General features: G+C 34.1%; 1 protein-coding gene across 4 annotated transcripts in view; it reads right to left on the reverse strand.

Annotated features, from left to right (window-relative positions):
- The window catches only part of UTRN (utrophin), a 461045-nt gene that overhangs the window by 27463 nt on the left and 417362 nt on the right, over window positions 1-16220 (reverse strand). For all 4 annotated transcript variants that reach the window (XM_081037226.1, XM_081037224.1, XM_081037225.1 and 1 more), the window contains one exon: window positions 2318-2454. In XM_081037226.1, the coding sequence (XP_080893352.1) occupies window positions 2318-2454 (137 nt within the window). The remainder of the gene's footprint in view (window positions 1-2317; window positions 2455-16220) is intronic.

Raw genomic sequence — 16220 nt, forward strand, 5'->3', positions numbered from 1 at the left:
TACCACTTCGCTGGTTTTTCTCCAATGTTCTCCTCCCACAAATAGGAGAATAAACGACATTAAACTTTTTTGCTACCCACTCACATAAATTGTTACGCCAGAAGATTCAGTGGCCCTGTACCAGCAAGGGCTCAGCACAAAAATGAACTAGACCAAGTCCAAGAACACACTGTAGGACTGAAAAAAGAAGACGATCTGTCCATTCTATCTAGTAGCTTATAAATCTTTTTCAAAATGCATCTTGTGACTTCTGATTTCATGTTATCCTTCCTCCTTTCTTTCTCTTATTTTCCTCACTGAAAATGCTGGTAAATTAATATTAGACGAAATGAAACATTTTCAGAATTACAGCCAAAAATCATGACATAAAATTATTTGGCACGCTTTTTTGTTCTTTTTTACTTTAACTGAGTCAGTCAGCATACAACAGTTGATGTCAATGATTATTTTGACACTAAAAGGCAAATTATCAAAAATGCTTAAAGAGTATTAAAGATCTATTAGCACAATTCATAGGAAGGCAATAGATATTTGAGACACAAAATGCCTAAAGTTTATCAAAACATCACTAGTTCAAACCTATCAAATTCCCTATAAATAAAAGCATCATGTGATAATTCTATGCTTCATGCAGCTACTCCAAAAGTTAATTAGATCTGATACCAAGATTAGTCAAATTTTGCCTTTATCATGAGGTGTGTAGCACAATTAAACTATATATTAGATACTTAAACAAATAAGAATGCATTATCATACAACCGATGAAGAAAAGGACAAGAACATATTTACGGAACAAAGTGAGCACCAAAAATCTACCTTTCCTGCAGATTTAAGTAATTGAATAGCTCTCTTTAAACTGCAATTGCTTCAGTAAAATTCGTTCTAAAATGTACTGTGGAAAAATGACTAGGAGACATATAACTTAATTGTACACAGTTTGATACCAAGCAAATGTATTAAAAAAATTTGAATTTTTTTCACATGCTTTAAACGTGTGTGTGGTATTTTTGGACCTATCTACATATACAGCTGTGTTATATTGCTTTCTGTATGCACACCCATAACATTACATACAGAGAGATAACACATCCAATATACTTTGGCTGTAGTCTTTCTTCTACTTCTGAGCAGTTCCACAAATAAAAAGAAAAAATTCATTGGCACATAAACATAGTGAAGTCCCTTGTCTACAGAGCTTTATCTAGGAAAAACATTCAGGCCAAATAGTCCATCCTTCCACTTTTGACATCTTTGAGGCATGAAGTGATATAACACACTAGACTATAACTGCCCTTTGATTACATCTCTATGAGATTTGAAGGTTAAAGAAAGTTTGACTTCACAAAAATTGTACTTGACATACTTTTTATACTTCTTTCTACAATTTTTCTCTACTGTCTAACTTAGAAAACTCCACATTTCACATTTCTGAGCTTGTCTTCTATAGTTATGTGAGAGGGCATCTTTCTGTAGGTAGAGCTTCATTATTCTTACGACTAGGCACTCTGGTGATGGTATGCAATAAAAGTTCATTTTCCCCAAGATTCAAGCACACACAAAAATTACTTTGGCAAGCATATTGATGTTCATATTTTAAAAATTGATTCAAAGATTTAATAGCGTATCTATTTGGATCTTGATAAGCAATACTTTAGTAATTAAAAATTACTTTTTGTATTTTTTGTTCAGCCTCATTTTCAAAAATCTTTGTTTTTTCATTTCAGCCTCTAAATTGTTATTTTCCTTTGCTTTAAAATCCCATCGTAATTTGGCTACCTTGAAAGTGTTTCATGTAGGTTTGTAAACTCAAATTATATCATTTAAAGAAATTTTGTCTATTTCATAAAGTTATCTCATTTTTTATTCTCTTCATGTTCAAGAAAAAAGAAATTAGAAATGTAATATGAAATTTTGATGAGATTTTTAGCATAGGGAGATATCTGAAGCAAGAAACTAAGTAATATTAATAAATTTATATTAAAATTACTTAAAATAAGTGTGAAACATACTATAAGAAATGGTAAAACATCCCCCAAATGGGGGAAATGGAAAATAAATAAAATGACAGAGTATATATTATAATACCACCATTTGCTTTAAGTATTTTTAAGAGGAAAAGAGATGACCAATGCAACAGGTGACACACTAATGTGTCTTTTTAAAGTTTAGGAATTTGTGCAAAGTTAATTTGATCTGTGTCAAAAGCAAACACAAAGTCTTTTTGGTATCAGGCAATTGCTCTTGTTTCACTAACATAATAAAAGACTGTATGAGATATAACAGTCCATAGAAATTTTAATATTAAAATTAAACTTACGTCTCTAAGTTGTCACCTTCCAGAACTGTCTGAACAGGCAGGTAGCCAAGCCGAGGATGCTTTGCAAAGTATTTCTTCGATCTAAACTTATTCTTCAGTACCTTTGTGAAGTCTCGGACATCTTCCCCAGATGTTGTCTATAAGGTTGAAAAAATTACAGCTCTCTCATTAAAATGGAAGAAGGTAACTATCTACAATAAACTAGAGCAGATGTAAATTGATGCAATAAAACGACAACAGTTTCAGTAGCTTTATGTATTTTTGGAATAACACACAATGTCATGAAAAATACATGGCAGTCGGGACTCGTCATTAAATATACAGAGCAATTAGTACAGAATTTTTTATTTCCTTTTGAAAATAAACCATAACTAGCTCATTGACCCAATATTTTAAAATTTGGGCCAAAAAGTAAAGTTAGTTTTGGCAATGTTATTGGGTTGCAATTTGTTATTAAACATTTAGTGATGACAAAGTATTCTGGATAGTATATGGTTTTGACTAAGGTGAAGAAATGAGTGCGAGCTATACAGCCTATACTGATGTCATGCAAGCTGGCATGTACTGTAGTATAGAAAAAGAGAATGTAAATGAGCGAGAAAGCGCAGTGCCACATTGGTATTCTATATTGTAAGGAACACTGTCAGTTTCTTTGTCCTTTTCCAACCATACAAAAATATAATTTTGACATGGACTGAAGTTTTAATGGTGATGTGAAATGTTACTGTTTCCTTAGTATTTCAAAATGATTAGTTTTAATCATCATTTATTATTAAGTGATAAAGAAGCCAGTCACAAAAGACCACAAATTGTATAATTCCATTTCTAAGAAATGCCCAGAATAGGCAAATCCACAGGAACTGAAAGTAGACCAGTGGTTGCCAGGGGCTGAGGGGGGAAGACGAGGGTGGAGGGGGTGTGACTGCTAATGGGTACAATAGATTTTAGAGGTGGGTTGAAATCTACCCCAATGCCCATCCACCTCATCCCAGTTTTCTACGTTCTATTGTCAACTCTAATTTTTATCGGCAGTATGTTATACCGATGTCAACTTCAGTTTTTCTGAAGATGTGTTTAAAATATTTACATTATTTGCACAGAACCGAATTAAAAACTGATCATCTGACTCCTTGTTGGCTGTCGAATCTACAACTAGGAAGACCTCACTACAATTTCTTTATAAAACAAAACCAGGGAACTTTTCCATAATAACAAACTGAGTTACTGAGTTAATAACAAACTAAATACATTGGCTTACCTGCTGCCTGCCCTTCTTTCCTTGCATCCTCCCTAGTCTACATATCTTTTCCTTAATGACAATCATGCCCAGGATTCATACAAAAATGTTTCGCAAACAAAAACTTACAAAACATAGTTATTTTTTTAAATAACTAAATTCTGAGTCAACACTTCCGTAGTTGTATTCCTTTCTATCTGCTCCCATTCCACCTAAATATTTCTGCTTCTAGCAAATAATAATGGAACTTTTGATTCTCTAGGCATACAGAGCAGAGAGAAAACATGAACAGCCCAAGCTTTCAATAATCTAAAGTTCATCAATTTTCACTTTATTAAAAAGCATAGTAAGGACAGCCCATGTTATCACTAGGTCTTGCCATTACACACACAATGTCAAATCTTTATATGAGTATCACTGATAATAAAGTATTAATACACATTAACTACTAGTTTTATGGATGCAGATCTCCCCAAATGTAAAGGAGAAGTGTAGAAAACAAGTATTAATGAAAAGAAAAGCAATCCAAAGCACCCTGTAGAGGAAAAAGGATTGCTATGAGAGACAGCAGTTTGGGGGTGTTAAGATTTAAGTAGGCGGAATAGGTGAAATGAGCAGAATATAGTTGGGTGTAAAGAAGGAAATGTTTAGAGAAGGAATGCCTGGGACAGAGAATAAAGCCAGGGGATATCACCTACTGTAAAGGACATTTGGGTCTTTTACAATCAGTATCACAACTGTAGATCATTAAGTTTATAGATCTGTTCACCTGGAATGTTTTGATAAAGGAAAAAAAAAAATGGGAAGAAGCTTTCCATAATGGAAATGAAAAAAAAAAAGGCCCCTATGCAAGGACAAGCATTTATGACCCAATTTATTTCTATGTCTGCTCTTAACACATTGTTAATATACAGGGAGATAATGAAGTAATGGGCCCCAACTTTTACTTAGGCCTTCTCCATCTGGCAACAGAAAGGTTTCATCGCTTAGGCCCTCGCTTATGGTTTTTCAAGCCATATCCAGGTTTTCAACTCAGGCAGCTCTGAGAGGGGTGGGTGTGCCGGGATACTTAACCAATGTGCCTCAGCCAGGGCAGTGTACAATACAGTGGTTTTTCGTATATTCACAGAGTTGTGCAAATATCACACCATCTAATTCCGGAACACTTCATCACCCTAAAAGAAAGCCTGTACATTAACAGTCATTCCCCCTCCCACACGGTCCCCTCCCTGCAGCCCCTGGCAACCACTAATCTACTTTCTGTGTCTATGGATTTTCCTATTCTGGATATTTCTTATAAATAGAATCCTACAATATCTGGTCTTTTGTGACTGGTTTCTTTCATTTAGCATAATGTTCTTCTAGCTTATCTATATTTGGGTTTCGACATGAACTCTCGCTTTGGGCAAAGAAAATGACACGTCATTCAAAAGTGCAAATCCTATTCCACATCATATATTCTTTAGCTAAATGCATTAAATACACAGAAGAACAAAGCAAAACCAACCAACCATCTAACCAACAAACAAAACCTACCTGCCTCCTTAAAAGTTATATAGCAGCAGTTGAAATAGTTTCTAATAATGCTCAAATTTAATATTTGAAAAAAGCATATACTCATACAGAAATGGCACATTTTTATTTCCTAATCAATTTTTATATTGAGGGGAAAAAACGACCACCAACAGTTGTACTATAAAGGCACTAAATTCACTAATGCCATAAACTATAGGCAATATTAAAAGAAAAAGTGAACAATAATTCATTACATGGGAACAGGTAGTATATTCAGGTTAGTAGAATGTAATTCTTTAGTTGGGATAGAGTCAAGAAAATGAATTAAGCCTATTTTTTCACCAAAAAAATTAAAAGATATTTATACATATTTGGTCAAATGTGCTATCCAATGACGGTAACTAATATTTCTCTGCTTAATGTGCTAGAACAATGGTTTGATAAAAAATGAAAAAAAGGACCACCCACCTATCATAATGAATATAATCTAACTCAACGCTTTCCTCACACTGGGTGTACTACTTTGTTCTTATTCTTTTTCAAGCAAATAACTATATCATGATATGAAGATGAAATTGAAAGGATCACTCATTAATACACAAATTATCCAACATTTTAAATTATCTATGCATTCTTGAAAGATTAGGTTTTCATCTATTGCAGTAAGAAAAGAAAGAACAAAAGATTTTGTAGATCTCATCAGAGGAAATGAGGGTAACATATTGGCATAGAACTCTGCACCTTATAAATAGCTTTCCTTCCATCTCCTTTTACCATCAAGGACAGAGAGATTATCATTACTTTTATGACCCGTAAGGAAACTAAGGCTCTCAGAGACCCAGACCTACAAGGTCAATAAGGAGAAAGCTGCTCTTGCAAACTTGGGTCTTTTTTACCACACCAGCACTATGTCACTTCTCGCAGAAAAATGAAACAGTTTTAATAAGTTTTATAAGAGTTTTAATAAGTTTTAATAAGTTTTAATAAGTTTTATAAGAGAAAAAACACACAGCCATTGACTAAAATACCTATCATTACATTCTGGATTTTCCCTTCCTTTTATATTAAGTACTGTTAGATACCTGTGGCTGATTTTTTACAAAATTTATATTGAAATCTCCAATCTACAACTAGATATACCTCATTATCTGGAGAAAAAAAGGGAAAAATTAAAATTGCCAGCTTTTTGACCACCCAGAGACAAACACTCTTAAAATGTTTGTAACTGGACTGATCTTTTAAAATCCTTTTTATTGTAAAATAAAACACAGACATATATAACTAGGTACAACAAATGCTCGGCTTAATGAATCATTCCAAGGTGAATACCCTCACTTAGGAAATTAAACTTTGCCAGACGTTGCAGAAGCCCCTTCCACAGTCATAACCCCTCCCCACTCTCCATAACATTATCCTCAGTTTTATAAGTAAGGATAATTTTTTTGTGTTCTAAAAATCATTTTATCACTCCAACGCCTATCCTTAGATACCATAGTTCAGCCTGATGCATTTAAAAAGTCTGATATATTTTAAGTCACTTTTAATCTATAGGTTTCTCTTCCATAGGTGTCCTTTCCTTACAATTTATCTGTTGGGAAATTAAGGAAATTTAACCTGTAGACTTTCCCAGAGTCTGTATTTTGCTGATTGCACATGCAGCATGTTTCTCAGTGCTTTGGATATCCTGCAAATTGGCAGCTGGATCCAGAGAATTCAGCAGATTTGAGTTTGATCTTATGGCTAGACTATCAATGGTGTCTGGTAGGACTGCAGGAGGCCCACCATGTCTGATGCTCTCTCTTACGTGATGATAGCAGCTTCCATGCTACATTCACTAATGGGGTTTCCACTGGTGACATTCTAATTCTATCATTCATTTACACTGACTAGCTGAAATAATTTTATAAAGACACCCCCCCTCACCTACTGTTTATTCACTCAGCAGTAGAGTTCATTCAGGAAAGATAGGATGACATGTTTAATTTGTCCCTTTTATGGACCAATTTTCCCACTAACACATTAGTTTCCTATCGTCGTCCAAAGATGACCAACATTTATTTTTATTTTTAAATATCATTATGAATTCATAGAGTTTTAACATATTTGATAAGTTTTGATTTATTGAAATTAGTATCATTACTGAAGCTCAGTTTGTTCCATTTTAGACCAGCAGGAGCCTCTTCCAGTTAGCCCCAATTCTTTCATAGTGATGTCAGTTTTCCTGTGTCCTTTACTAGACACAAGAAGGTTGGTTTTTCTGGATATAAAATCTTTGGCTCACGTATTTTTTGCTTTGAGTTTCTTAAATATGCTCCTCCATTTTCTTTGGGTATAAAGCATTGCTGTTGAAAAGTCTGATGATTATTTAATTTTCTTTCCTTCTGAAGTAATGTTTTTTCTTTTGTTTAAATGACCAAAGGATTTTTTCTTTTACTTTACAGTCCAGTGATTTTACTAGAATATGCCATCGAATACGATCATTCTGAGTCCATGTTCTCAGGCATGTGATTGACTCTTTTAGAACATAATTTCACTTTTTCATTTCTGTTTTCTTGGGGGAGGAGAGTTGTTGAATTTTCATTTTTAGTGTTTGTTCTTACACTGAGTTTCTTCTTCTTCACAGTACAAATTGGCAGTTTGTACTGCCAATGGTAAATAGACACAGAGACGTAAAGTTCAGCATAGAAAATATAGTCAATAATATTGTAAAAACTGTGTATGGTGCCAGGTGGGTACTAGACTTATCAATGGGATCACTTCGTAAGTTATATAAATGTCTAACCACCATGCTATACACCTGAAACTAACATCACATTGAATGTCAACTGTAATTTAAAAATAAAAAAAAATTTAAAAGATTTTAATAAAAAAAATAGTTGGTTATAGTTCGGACCTCTTCAATGAGCACATGTTTCTGGCATGCTTTATTTGTAGTGATATTATTTTATTCTTATATCTTTCTTTTATAATTGTCTTATGTGAGACTTGATCTTGATACTTTCTGTTGCTCAATTTTTTTTTTTTTATTAATTTTCCCAAACTTTTAAAATGAAGTGGAGTTCAGGAAAACTTTTCTTAAATTCACAGAGCTCCCTCTTCTTTTGCTTTTGTGAGGTATTCAAAAATAGGGCACTTGAGTTTGGGGATTCCCTGGCCCTGTTCCCCTCCCCTACTTTGGACTAGACCATTTCTTTCTTTCATCTCTATTGCTCTAACCTGCTCGGTGTGGTTCCATTCCTAGCAGTTTATCCAGTGTGAGGCTCTCTCCTAGAAGGAGGCCTGGTGGTTCAGGTCTAAGAGCCCCAGAGGCTCAGGGCCTCCAGCACCTTCAAGCCTTCTCATCTGGGCTCCTCCCAGGTTCTAAGCTGTGTTTCCAAACCGACTCTGTGAGCTTTCACTGAATACCTATGGCCTATCTTGGGTTCTCCAGTTCTCAGGAACCTTTGCTTTACTTTCTTACCTCTTATAGATATCTTGCAGGTTTTGTGCCTGGAAATGGCTTGTTTTCACCCAGATTTATTTTGAGGATATCTTGTTACCTAGTTCTGTTATAAACATTGTCCAGGTGGTTGGTTTTGCTATCTACCGTGTTTCCCCGAAAATAAGACTTAGTCGGACAATCACCTTTAATGCATCTTTTGGAGCAAAAATTAATATAAGACCCGGTCTTATTTTACTATAAGACCAGGTATAATATAATATAGCATAATGTAGTATAGTATAGTATAGTATAGTATAGTATAGTATAGTATAGTATAATATAATACTGGGTCTTAATTTTTGCTCCAAAAGACGCATTAGAGCTGATTGTCTGGCTAGGTCTTATTTTCGGGGAAACACGGTAGTTTCTCTGTCTTTTTTTATGTAACTACTTTACAAATGGGAAGAAAATGGCAAAGGCAAAAGAGATTGAAAAAATCCAAGCCACTGCTACCGCCATCTTTCCCAAATCCTTCTGGATTGATTTTTAACAAGCACATAAGAACTCACTTATCCAAATGAGGACTGTCCTTCAAATTGTCACTTTTGGAAAACAAATGAAGGTGAGTCATTGGGAAAAATATTTTAGAACTAAACCTACAAAGACAAACAGGCATGTAAATACTCAAAATTATACTTCCCTCCTCTATGCTGCTGTTAAGAGTGAGATAATAATGAAACCATATTTGGATAAGAAGAAGTAATTAGTTCTCGACTTGCTCCCCACCCCCTAATACAAATGAATGAATACAATATTTAAAAAGTGTTGCTAAATTACAAAATCTACCTTGAGGTCAGTCCATCCATTTAACTCCCTAACAGAACCCTAAAAACTCCTGTGTAAGCTAGCATCAGATGATTTTTCACTCTTGAGTTCTACTTTGCCAACTGAGGTTGGGAGTATTTTAAATTTTCCTCCATTTACTTCCTTGATTGAGAACAGATGTAAAGATCATATAGAGCAAAATTTAGTTAATCTACCTTTTGCTTGTGTCTATATCTCTATATAAAGGCATGTATATTAGTCTACATCCATGTTCATATTTCAAACTGTGTATTATCATAATTGCTGATTTCTAGGCATTATTGAACTTCAAAAATATTGATAGATGACTACAAGTCTTTTTCTTCTCATTAATGTGAATCACAAGGTGCAACAAGGCTAAGGTGCAAAAAAGAAAAAAAATCTAGAATTCAGAAATGTTAATCCTCATAGCATTATAGCCGAATAGGTCCTAAATAAATTGCTTTACCACTTCAGCTCAGAAAACTCTTATTAACACCAAAGATCATAAAGCAAAACATAACGTGGGGGTATTACAATGATGTCAAATACCCTAAAGGCCAAAACACCCAATGTCTAATTACTTAGCAACTTACGTAAAACACCAAAAAGAACTGGAAATACAGAAACAAAACCATATTGATTTTAAATCTCCCCCAAATTTCTTTGGTCAGTTCATAACTTGGGATGGCAATATTATCTAATTCCTTAACAATTACTTCTAACATTAGATTTTTAACTGTTGACTGCAAATATAAATAAGTTATAGACAGAGGAAAAGAAGACAAAGAGGAAAATCAAAGTTACATAAGAAACAACACAGTCATTTGGCATATGAATAGAATTATTAAACATTATCAGTTGGATCAGGCATAAATGCAAAAATCCTTATTGAACAGCATACGCAGTAGCAAAATGTACTTCTTAAGTATAGAAGTTAATAGTCCCAAATGCATACTACTAAGGAATACATTTCACTATCATATATGATTTATTTTAAAGACAATTCCAATAGTTTTTAAAAGTTGCAAACCAACTTCTCAGTTTTGATTGAATTGTAACAAGTTGAAATTCAGACATGTTAAATTGCATGGACAAGATGAAATCATTCAGACAAGCTGGGAGCCTTTTCAAGTTCTAAGGGAAAAATATGAAACTAAAGGATTAGCACTAATTAACAGAATCACCAAGGCATCAAGAATAAGCAGAGCAATAAATCATTAAAGTAAAATGAATTTGGTACAACCCTCACCTTAAGAGCTAATGACACACTCTAAATGAACTCAGCTTAACGGGAAACAATGTAAGGTGGGCCTGAACCGAAACACCACTCTGGGATGCTGAGGTCAGAGAAATCTCAATGATATTGTGCTTGCTGCATATTGGCAAACATCTCAGGTCTCATTTGAAGAATCAAGACTGCCAAACACAAACTATACTGACTCAATATAAAGCTTTTCTTTTTCTTTCTTTTTTTTTTTAAGTTTATTGGGGTGACAATTGTTAGTAAAATTACATAGATTTCAGGTGTACAATTCTGTATTACATCATCTATAAATCCCATTGTGTGTTCACCACCCAGAGTCAGTTCTCCTTCCATCATCATATATTTGATCCCCCTTACCCTCATCTCCCACCCGCCTCCCAATATAGAGCTTTTCAAAGAAAGAATCAGCATTTTCTTATATTTGATTTTTATAGTCCTACAGATACACTGATGCCAACAGGGGTGGAGAGGAGTGGACTAAACAACTATTTCTTATTTTTCCCTTTGTTCTTTTTGATTCTTACCAGCAACGTATAGTTAAAAAAAAATAATAAAGGAACGTGATTTCACTTAAACTTTAAAAAGAAAACGTTTTCTATATTTTTTCACTAGAAAACTGATTTTTCTAAAGTTTCTACAAATACTGAAACTATTTGGTTTATTTCTCCACCTATTAATCAATATGGACAAGAATATGCTGGAACTTGTTGCTCTGAAAGTCACATGCATTTGCTTTTAAAATGCAAGACAAATCTGTTTGAGATCTTATTAACTTAATAAGCTGTTTCCCATCTAGGAATATTTTTCCTGTCGTCCCCTCTACCCACCAAAATCTCAGTAAAACTATCAGTACAAGCTAGTCCTGTCCAGAACAAGTGTGTAAGCAGCAAATTTTGCAATGATCCCACCCCAACAATTTGCGTGCTGGGGGTAGCTGATGTTGCTGACCTTTCTGACAATACAATTTGCAAATATCCCTTCCCTTCTCATTGAGCTAACATCCTTCCTATGCTGCCTAACCCTTTAGTTCCTGATATGTATATTGACCAATGGGGAAGTCTTTTCCTATTGTCTTTCCCCATTTCTCCTTTATCCTCTACATGGATTGGGCCACTACCCTTCACCAGATGCACATAGATTCTGTCTGTTTACCTTTCTTTCTTCATTATCATGGACTCTGTTCTTCTACTTATGAACACATTCCCCTAGATCTTGTTCATAACTGAAATTTCAATCTTTCTCCTTCAGTGAGTCCTAATGCTCCCATGGTAGCACTCTGTTCCCTACAATCACCTCCATTGTGGCCTGTATAATCTCTCCCTCACAAATGCCAAGAAAAAGAGAAGTGTACATTATTTTTCTCTTTGTCTCAGCCTGAACACCAACTAAAATCAATGGGCCTGTCCACTCCCCTTTGACTGGACTTGGCCAGATGTAGCTACTAACTGTCACTTCTGGAGACAGACTGGTGATCTTCGAAAGGCCTTCTCATCTCTTTAACCTTTCAAGTCCCACTTCGACCACATACTGGGATATGGTCGTACCTCAGGCCCCAACGTAAATCAAAACATCTTTCAGTCCCAAGTCTCTAACTTGGAAAAAATCTTTCACTGACTTGAACTTTCTGACCTTTGCCCCTACTTTTTAAAATATAAATCAATCCATTCTTGCCCCCATGATCTTGATGTCTAGCCCCTCAATACTCTTTGAGACTTCTTCAGCATGGGGCTAGCACAAATCCATCCCAGTACCATTAACACCTTTGAATCCTTTACTCCCTTAGCCTTTAACTGTACCTTCCATCTTTTAATTCCAAAGTGGCTCAGCAGTCATGGAGTCACAGACTGCAAATCTTTGCCAATTAACCTCAACTGCACTCTTGTGGCAATGTAGCAATCAATTTACTCATTTCTTGGTGACTCATACCTGCCCCCAGGAAAAACTCAAAACGTTTTCCATTCTCCTTCATATTTAACACTCTCCAGCTCTCTCTCACTATCAGCAATTGCAAAAACTCTTATAAATCAATCATATGTGAAGTACATCATCCCCTCTCTCTAATTTAAAGGATTATTACATGTACTAATACACAAAAATGCTTCTAAATTGAATAAAATGCTGGTTATTTGCAACAGAAATAGTGATGGTTGTCTAAAAAGCTCCAGTGAGGGTAATTTTCATTGTGAAATTAAATGAAAATAATATAAAATGTACCTAACTTAAAAATAAATGATAATCTCCAAATTCAAACATGTAGTGCTGAGGTAATAAGAAAAACTTTTGATACTTAAGCTTAGTCATTTAAAAAAATGTTTGCAGTTTTGTTGAATTTCTCCACATAGAGATCTTCTCTCCTTCATTATAATTTCTCTCTATCTCTAGTCCTCAGCAACATACCTGGTATATAATGGGGTTCCCCATGAATATAACATTCTAACATACAGAAAACATGTGCTTATGTGCTAAATTGGGTATATATTTCCCTAATGGAGTTAAATCACGAAATCCATGCCACTAACTTTGAACGAATCATTTGCCTTCTCTAAGACTTAGTGTTTTCTTTAAAATGAGAATGAGTTAGATGATCTCTTAGATCCTTTCAGGCTTTAATATTCTATAATTAGTGTTTATAACGTCAGACATGACGTTCTGATCCATCATTTAGCTTTTATGGATCAGAATTAACCAAGCCTAGTAAGAAAAGAGTCTTCAAGAAGTTAAAAAGACAATTGAGTAGACAAAGACACCACACAAAAAACAATAGAAGATAACAGAATCAAATATTAACTGGTGAAGTAGAGGCTATAAGTAGAAATCACCAAATAATATATTTTGGTGAGCAGAAACCACAGGAGTTTGGGAAGATTTCACATACAAAGTAAGAGTTGAGCTGTTTTTGTGAAAAGGCGGGATTTGAATGAATAGAGGGAGAATGGTGATAGGCACTAAATATAATGCCATGTCTGTTTTAGATAAACTCTTATTTAGATTAATGAAAGAATTCTTAAAAGTACAAATTTGGATTAGAGAATGATCAGGGAAAATAAGAATTTTAAAAAAACCATTTTTTAGAGAAAAATTCCACTTCATTTCTATATGTAAGTGTTTTATCATCAATTTCATAAAATACCTTCATAAATTATAATAGATACTTCATACATCATTAATCTTCCTACATCTAAAGACAAATATTGTCATAGATAATAAACTGATACGTTCTAAGAAATATTTCTGGAGCTTTGAGGATTTAAGATAAGACTTCTAAGTTTCTGAAAGACTTTAACATAGAAACATTGAAATTCAGCTAAAAAAGGAACTTGAAGGAGAAAGAAATCAAGTCAAGAATAATGACTACAGCATTTTCCTAATTATAAATGGAGATGAACTATGAGAAATACAAACATAAAGATCCATCTGAAAAGGTCTGATCCATTTAATACTCCCGTGGTGTTTGTCACTGCATTGAAAATTGTATACTTGTGTTCATTTTCTAAGGAAGATATCAAATGAGTTTAAGGGAATGTTGGGTAAAAGATGGATACACCATAAATAAAGTTCACTTAAAAGAAAGGAGAAATTTTGGAAAGCAGTTAAATCAAGCAATTCATTAATATTATATTCAAGACTGTGCCATTCAAAGGCTAGTCATTTTATCAAAAGTTGTGGGGTCAAATACAGAAAATAACTTGTCACTAGAGATAATTTATGAGTAGGATGCTGATTAAGATCACCACAAAACTTTCAGAAAGGGGCAAAGGACCTCTCAAAGCATGTCTGCAGAGAGAAGCTGACCTGTACAGTGCAGGGTAAACTGTAATCTTAGACATGATAACAGTGACTTTGGGAAGATTATGTAACAAGAAGTGTTTTAGGTAATTTACACATTTAATTTAAAAATGGTTGTTGGATCATTTATCTTGTTTTTTAGATTCCACATATAAATGAAATCATTTGGTATTTATCTTTCTCTGTCTGACATTTCACTTAGCATAATATCCTCTAGGTCCATTCATGTTGCACAAATGGCAAGATTTCAGTTTTTTCTATGGTTGAGTTATGTATTTCATTATATGTATATATATACATATATACATATACATATATACATATAAATATACCACATCTTCTTTATCCAATCATCTATTGATGAACACTTGGGTTGCTTCCATATACTCATAGATATAGAGAACAAACTGATGATTGCCAGATGGAATGGGGTTGCCAGATGGGGGTGCTGGGTGAAAAGAGTGAAGGGATTAAAGAGTACAAATTGGCATTTACAAAATAGTCACAGGGATGTAAAGTACAGCTTAGGGAATATGGTCAATAATATGTAGTAACTATATATGGTGTCAGGTGAGTATTAGACTTATCAGGCATCACTTTGTAACTTACATAAATGTCTAACCACTATGCATACACGTGAAACTAATATAACATTGAATGTCAACTGTCATTGAAAAACATAAAAAAAGGAAAAAAATAAAGGGGCCTAGTTTAGAAAAAAATGGTTTAAGACCAAAAAAAACAGTAATTTTATACATCTTTGCTTACTTTATACATAGTTAAATATGTAGTCATTTCTATACATCTCTAACATATTCACTCTATGATTTTTCCCATTTTGATATTAACTATACAGTTTCTGAAATTTCTAGCTATAATTACGTAAATATCAATACTACATTTCTCCCCAATCCAAATTCCTTACAATGACCCACAGGGTTCTGTATCATCTGATACCTGCTTTTCTCTTTAATCCCATCTCCTACCACTCTCCATTCCCATCTCTTTCCCACCCTAGGGCCAGCTGACTTGGTCAGTTGCATGGGTCTGTGCTTAGAAATGCCCTGAGCTTGGCTTAATGCCCTGCTGTTGTCATCCTGAAAGTTGTAATAATTTTTTTAACATTTCATTTTGCTCTGGACACTTCAAAGTATATAACCAGTCCTACCTACCGCACTCCCTTATAGAATATGCTCTACTTTCTCCTTTCATGCCAACCTTTTTCCTACCTCCAGACCATCTTGTGTGCTGTCTCTTTTTCTGAAATATCCTTCCACTAGTTCTCTATACAGCCGATTCTTTCTCATCCTTCAATCTGAACTGTTAACATCTCAGACTTGATTTTTTTAATCTAAAAGTGTCTCCTCTAAACTTCTTTCTCTTTATCCATTTATTTCTTTAAAGGCACTTACGATAATCTGTAATCTCATTTGTTTCCTTGCTCATTGACACATATTCCCTCTACCTAAATAGAAAGTAGCAGGACAGTGAGCAATCTTAGCTATTTTGATACTACACTAATGAATTATCAGAGCTGAGAAAAGTATGACACATGGTAAGTATTCAATATTTATTTGTTGAGTGAATAAATATGTTAATCATAGTAATAAATGGTGCTCCAAAATTTTTCTTAGGGAATTTTTTTTCCCCAGTTGAAATTATTATGTACTATGGGTATTTCATTTATAGTTCTGCAACATTGTCTAGAGGTTTCCTCTCCACATACAGGGTACCTATTTATTTGAGAAGATACCTCAGAATGTAAGTGAGATATATATATATATGTATATTTTATACATTTTTCTGCCTTTCTGTCAATTTTTGATCCAAAAAG

The sequence above is a fragment of the Rhinolophus hipposideros genome (genome assembly GCF_964194185.1).
Source record: "Rhinolophus hipposideros genome assembly, chromosome: 3".
NCBI lineage: Eukaryota > Metazoa > Chordata > Mammalia > Chiroptera > Rhinolophidae > Rhinolophus > Rhinolophus hipposideros.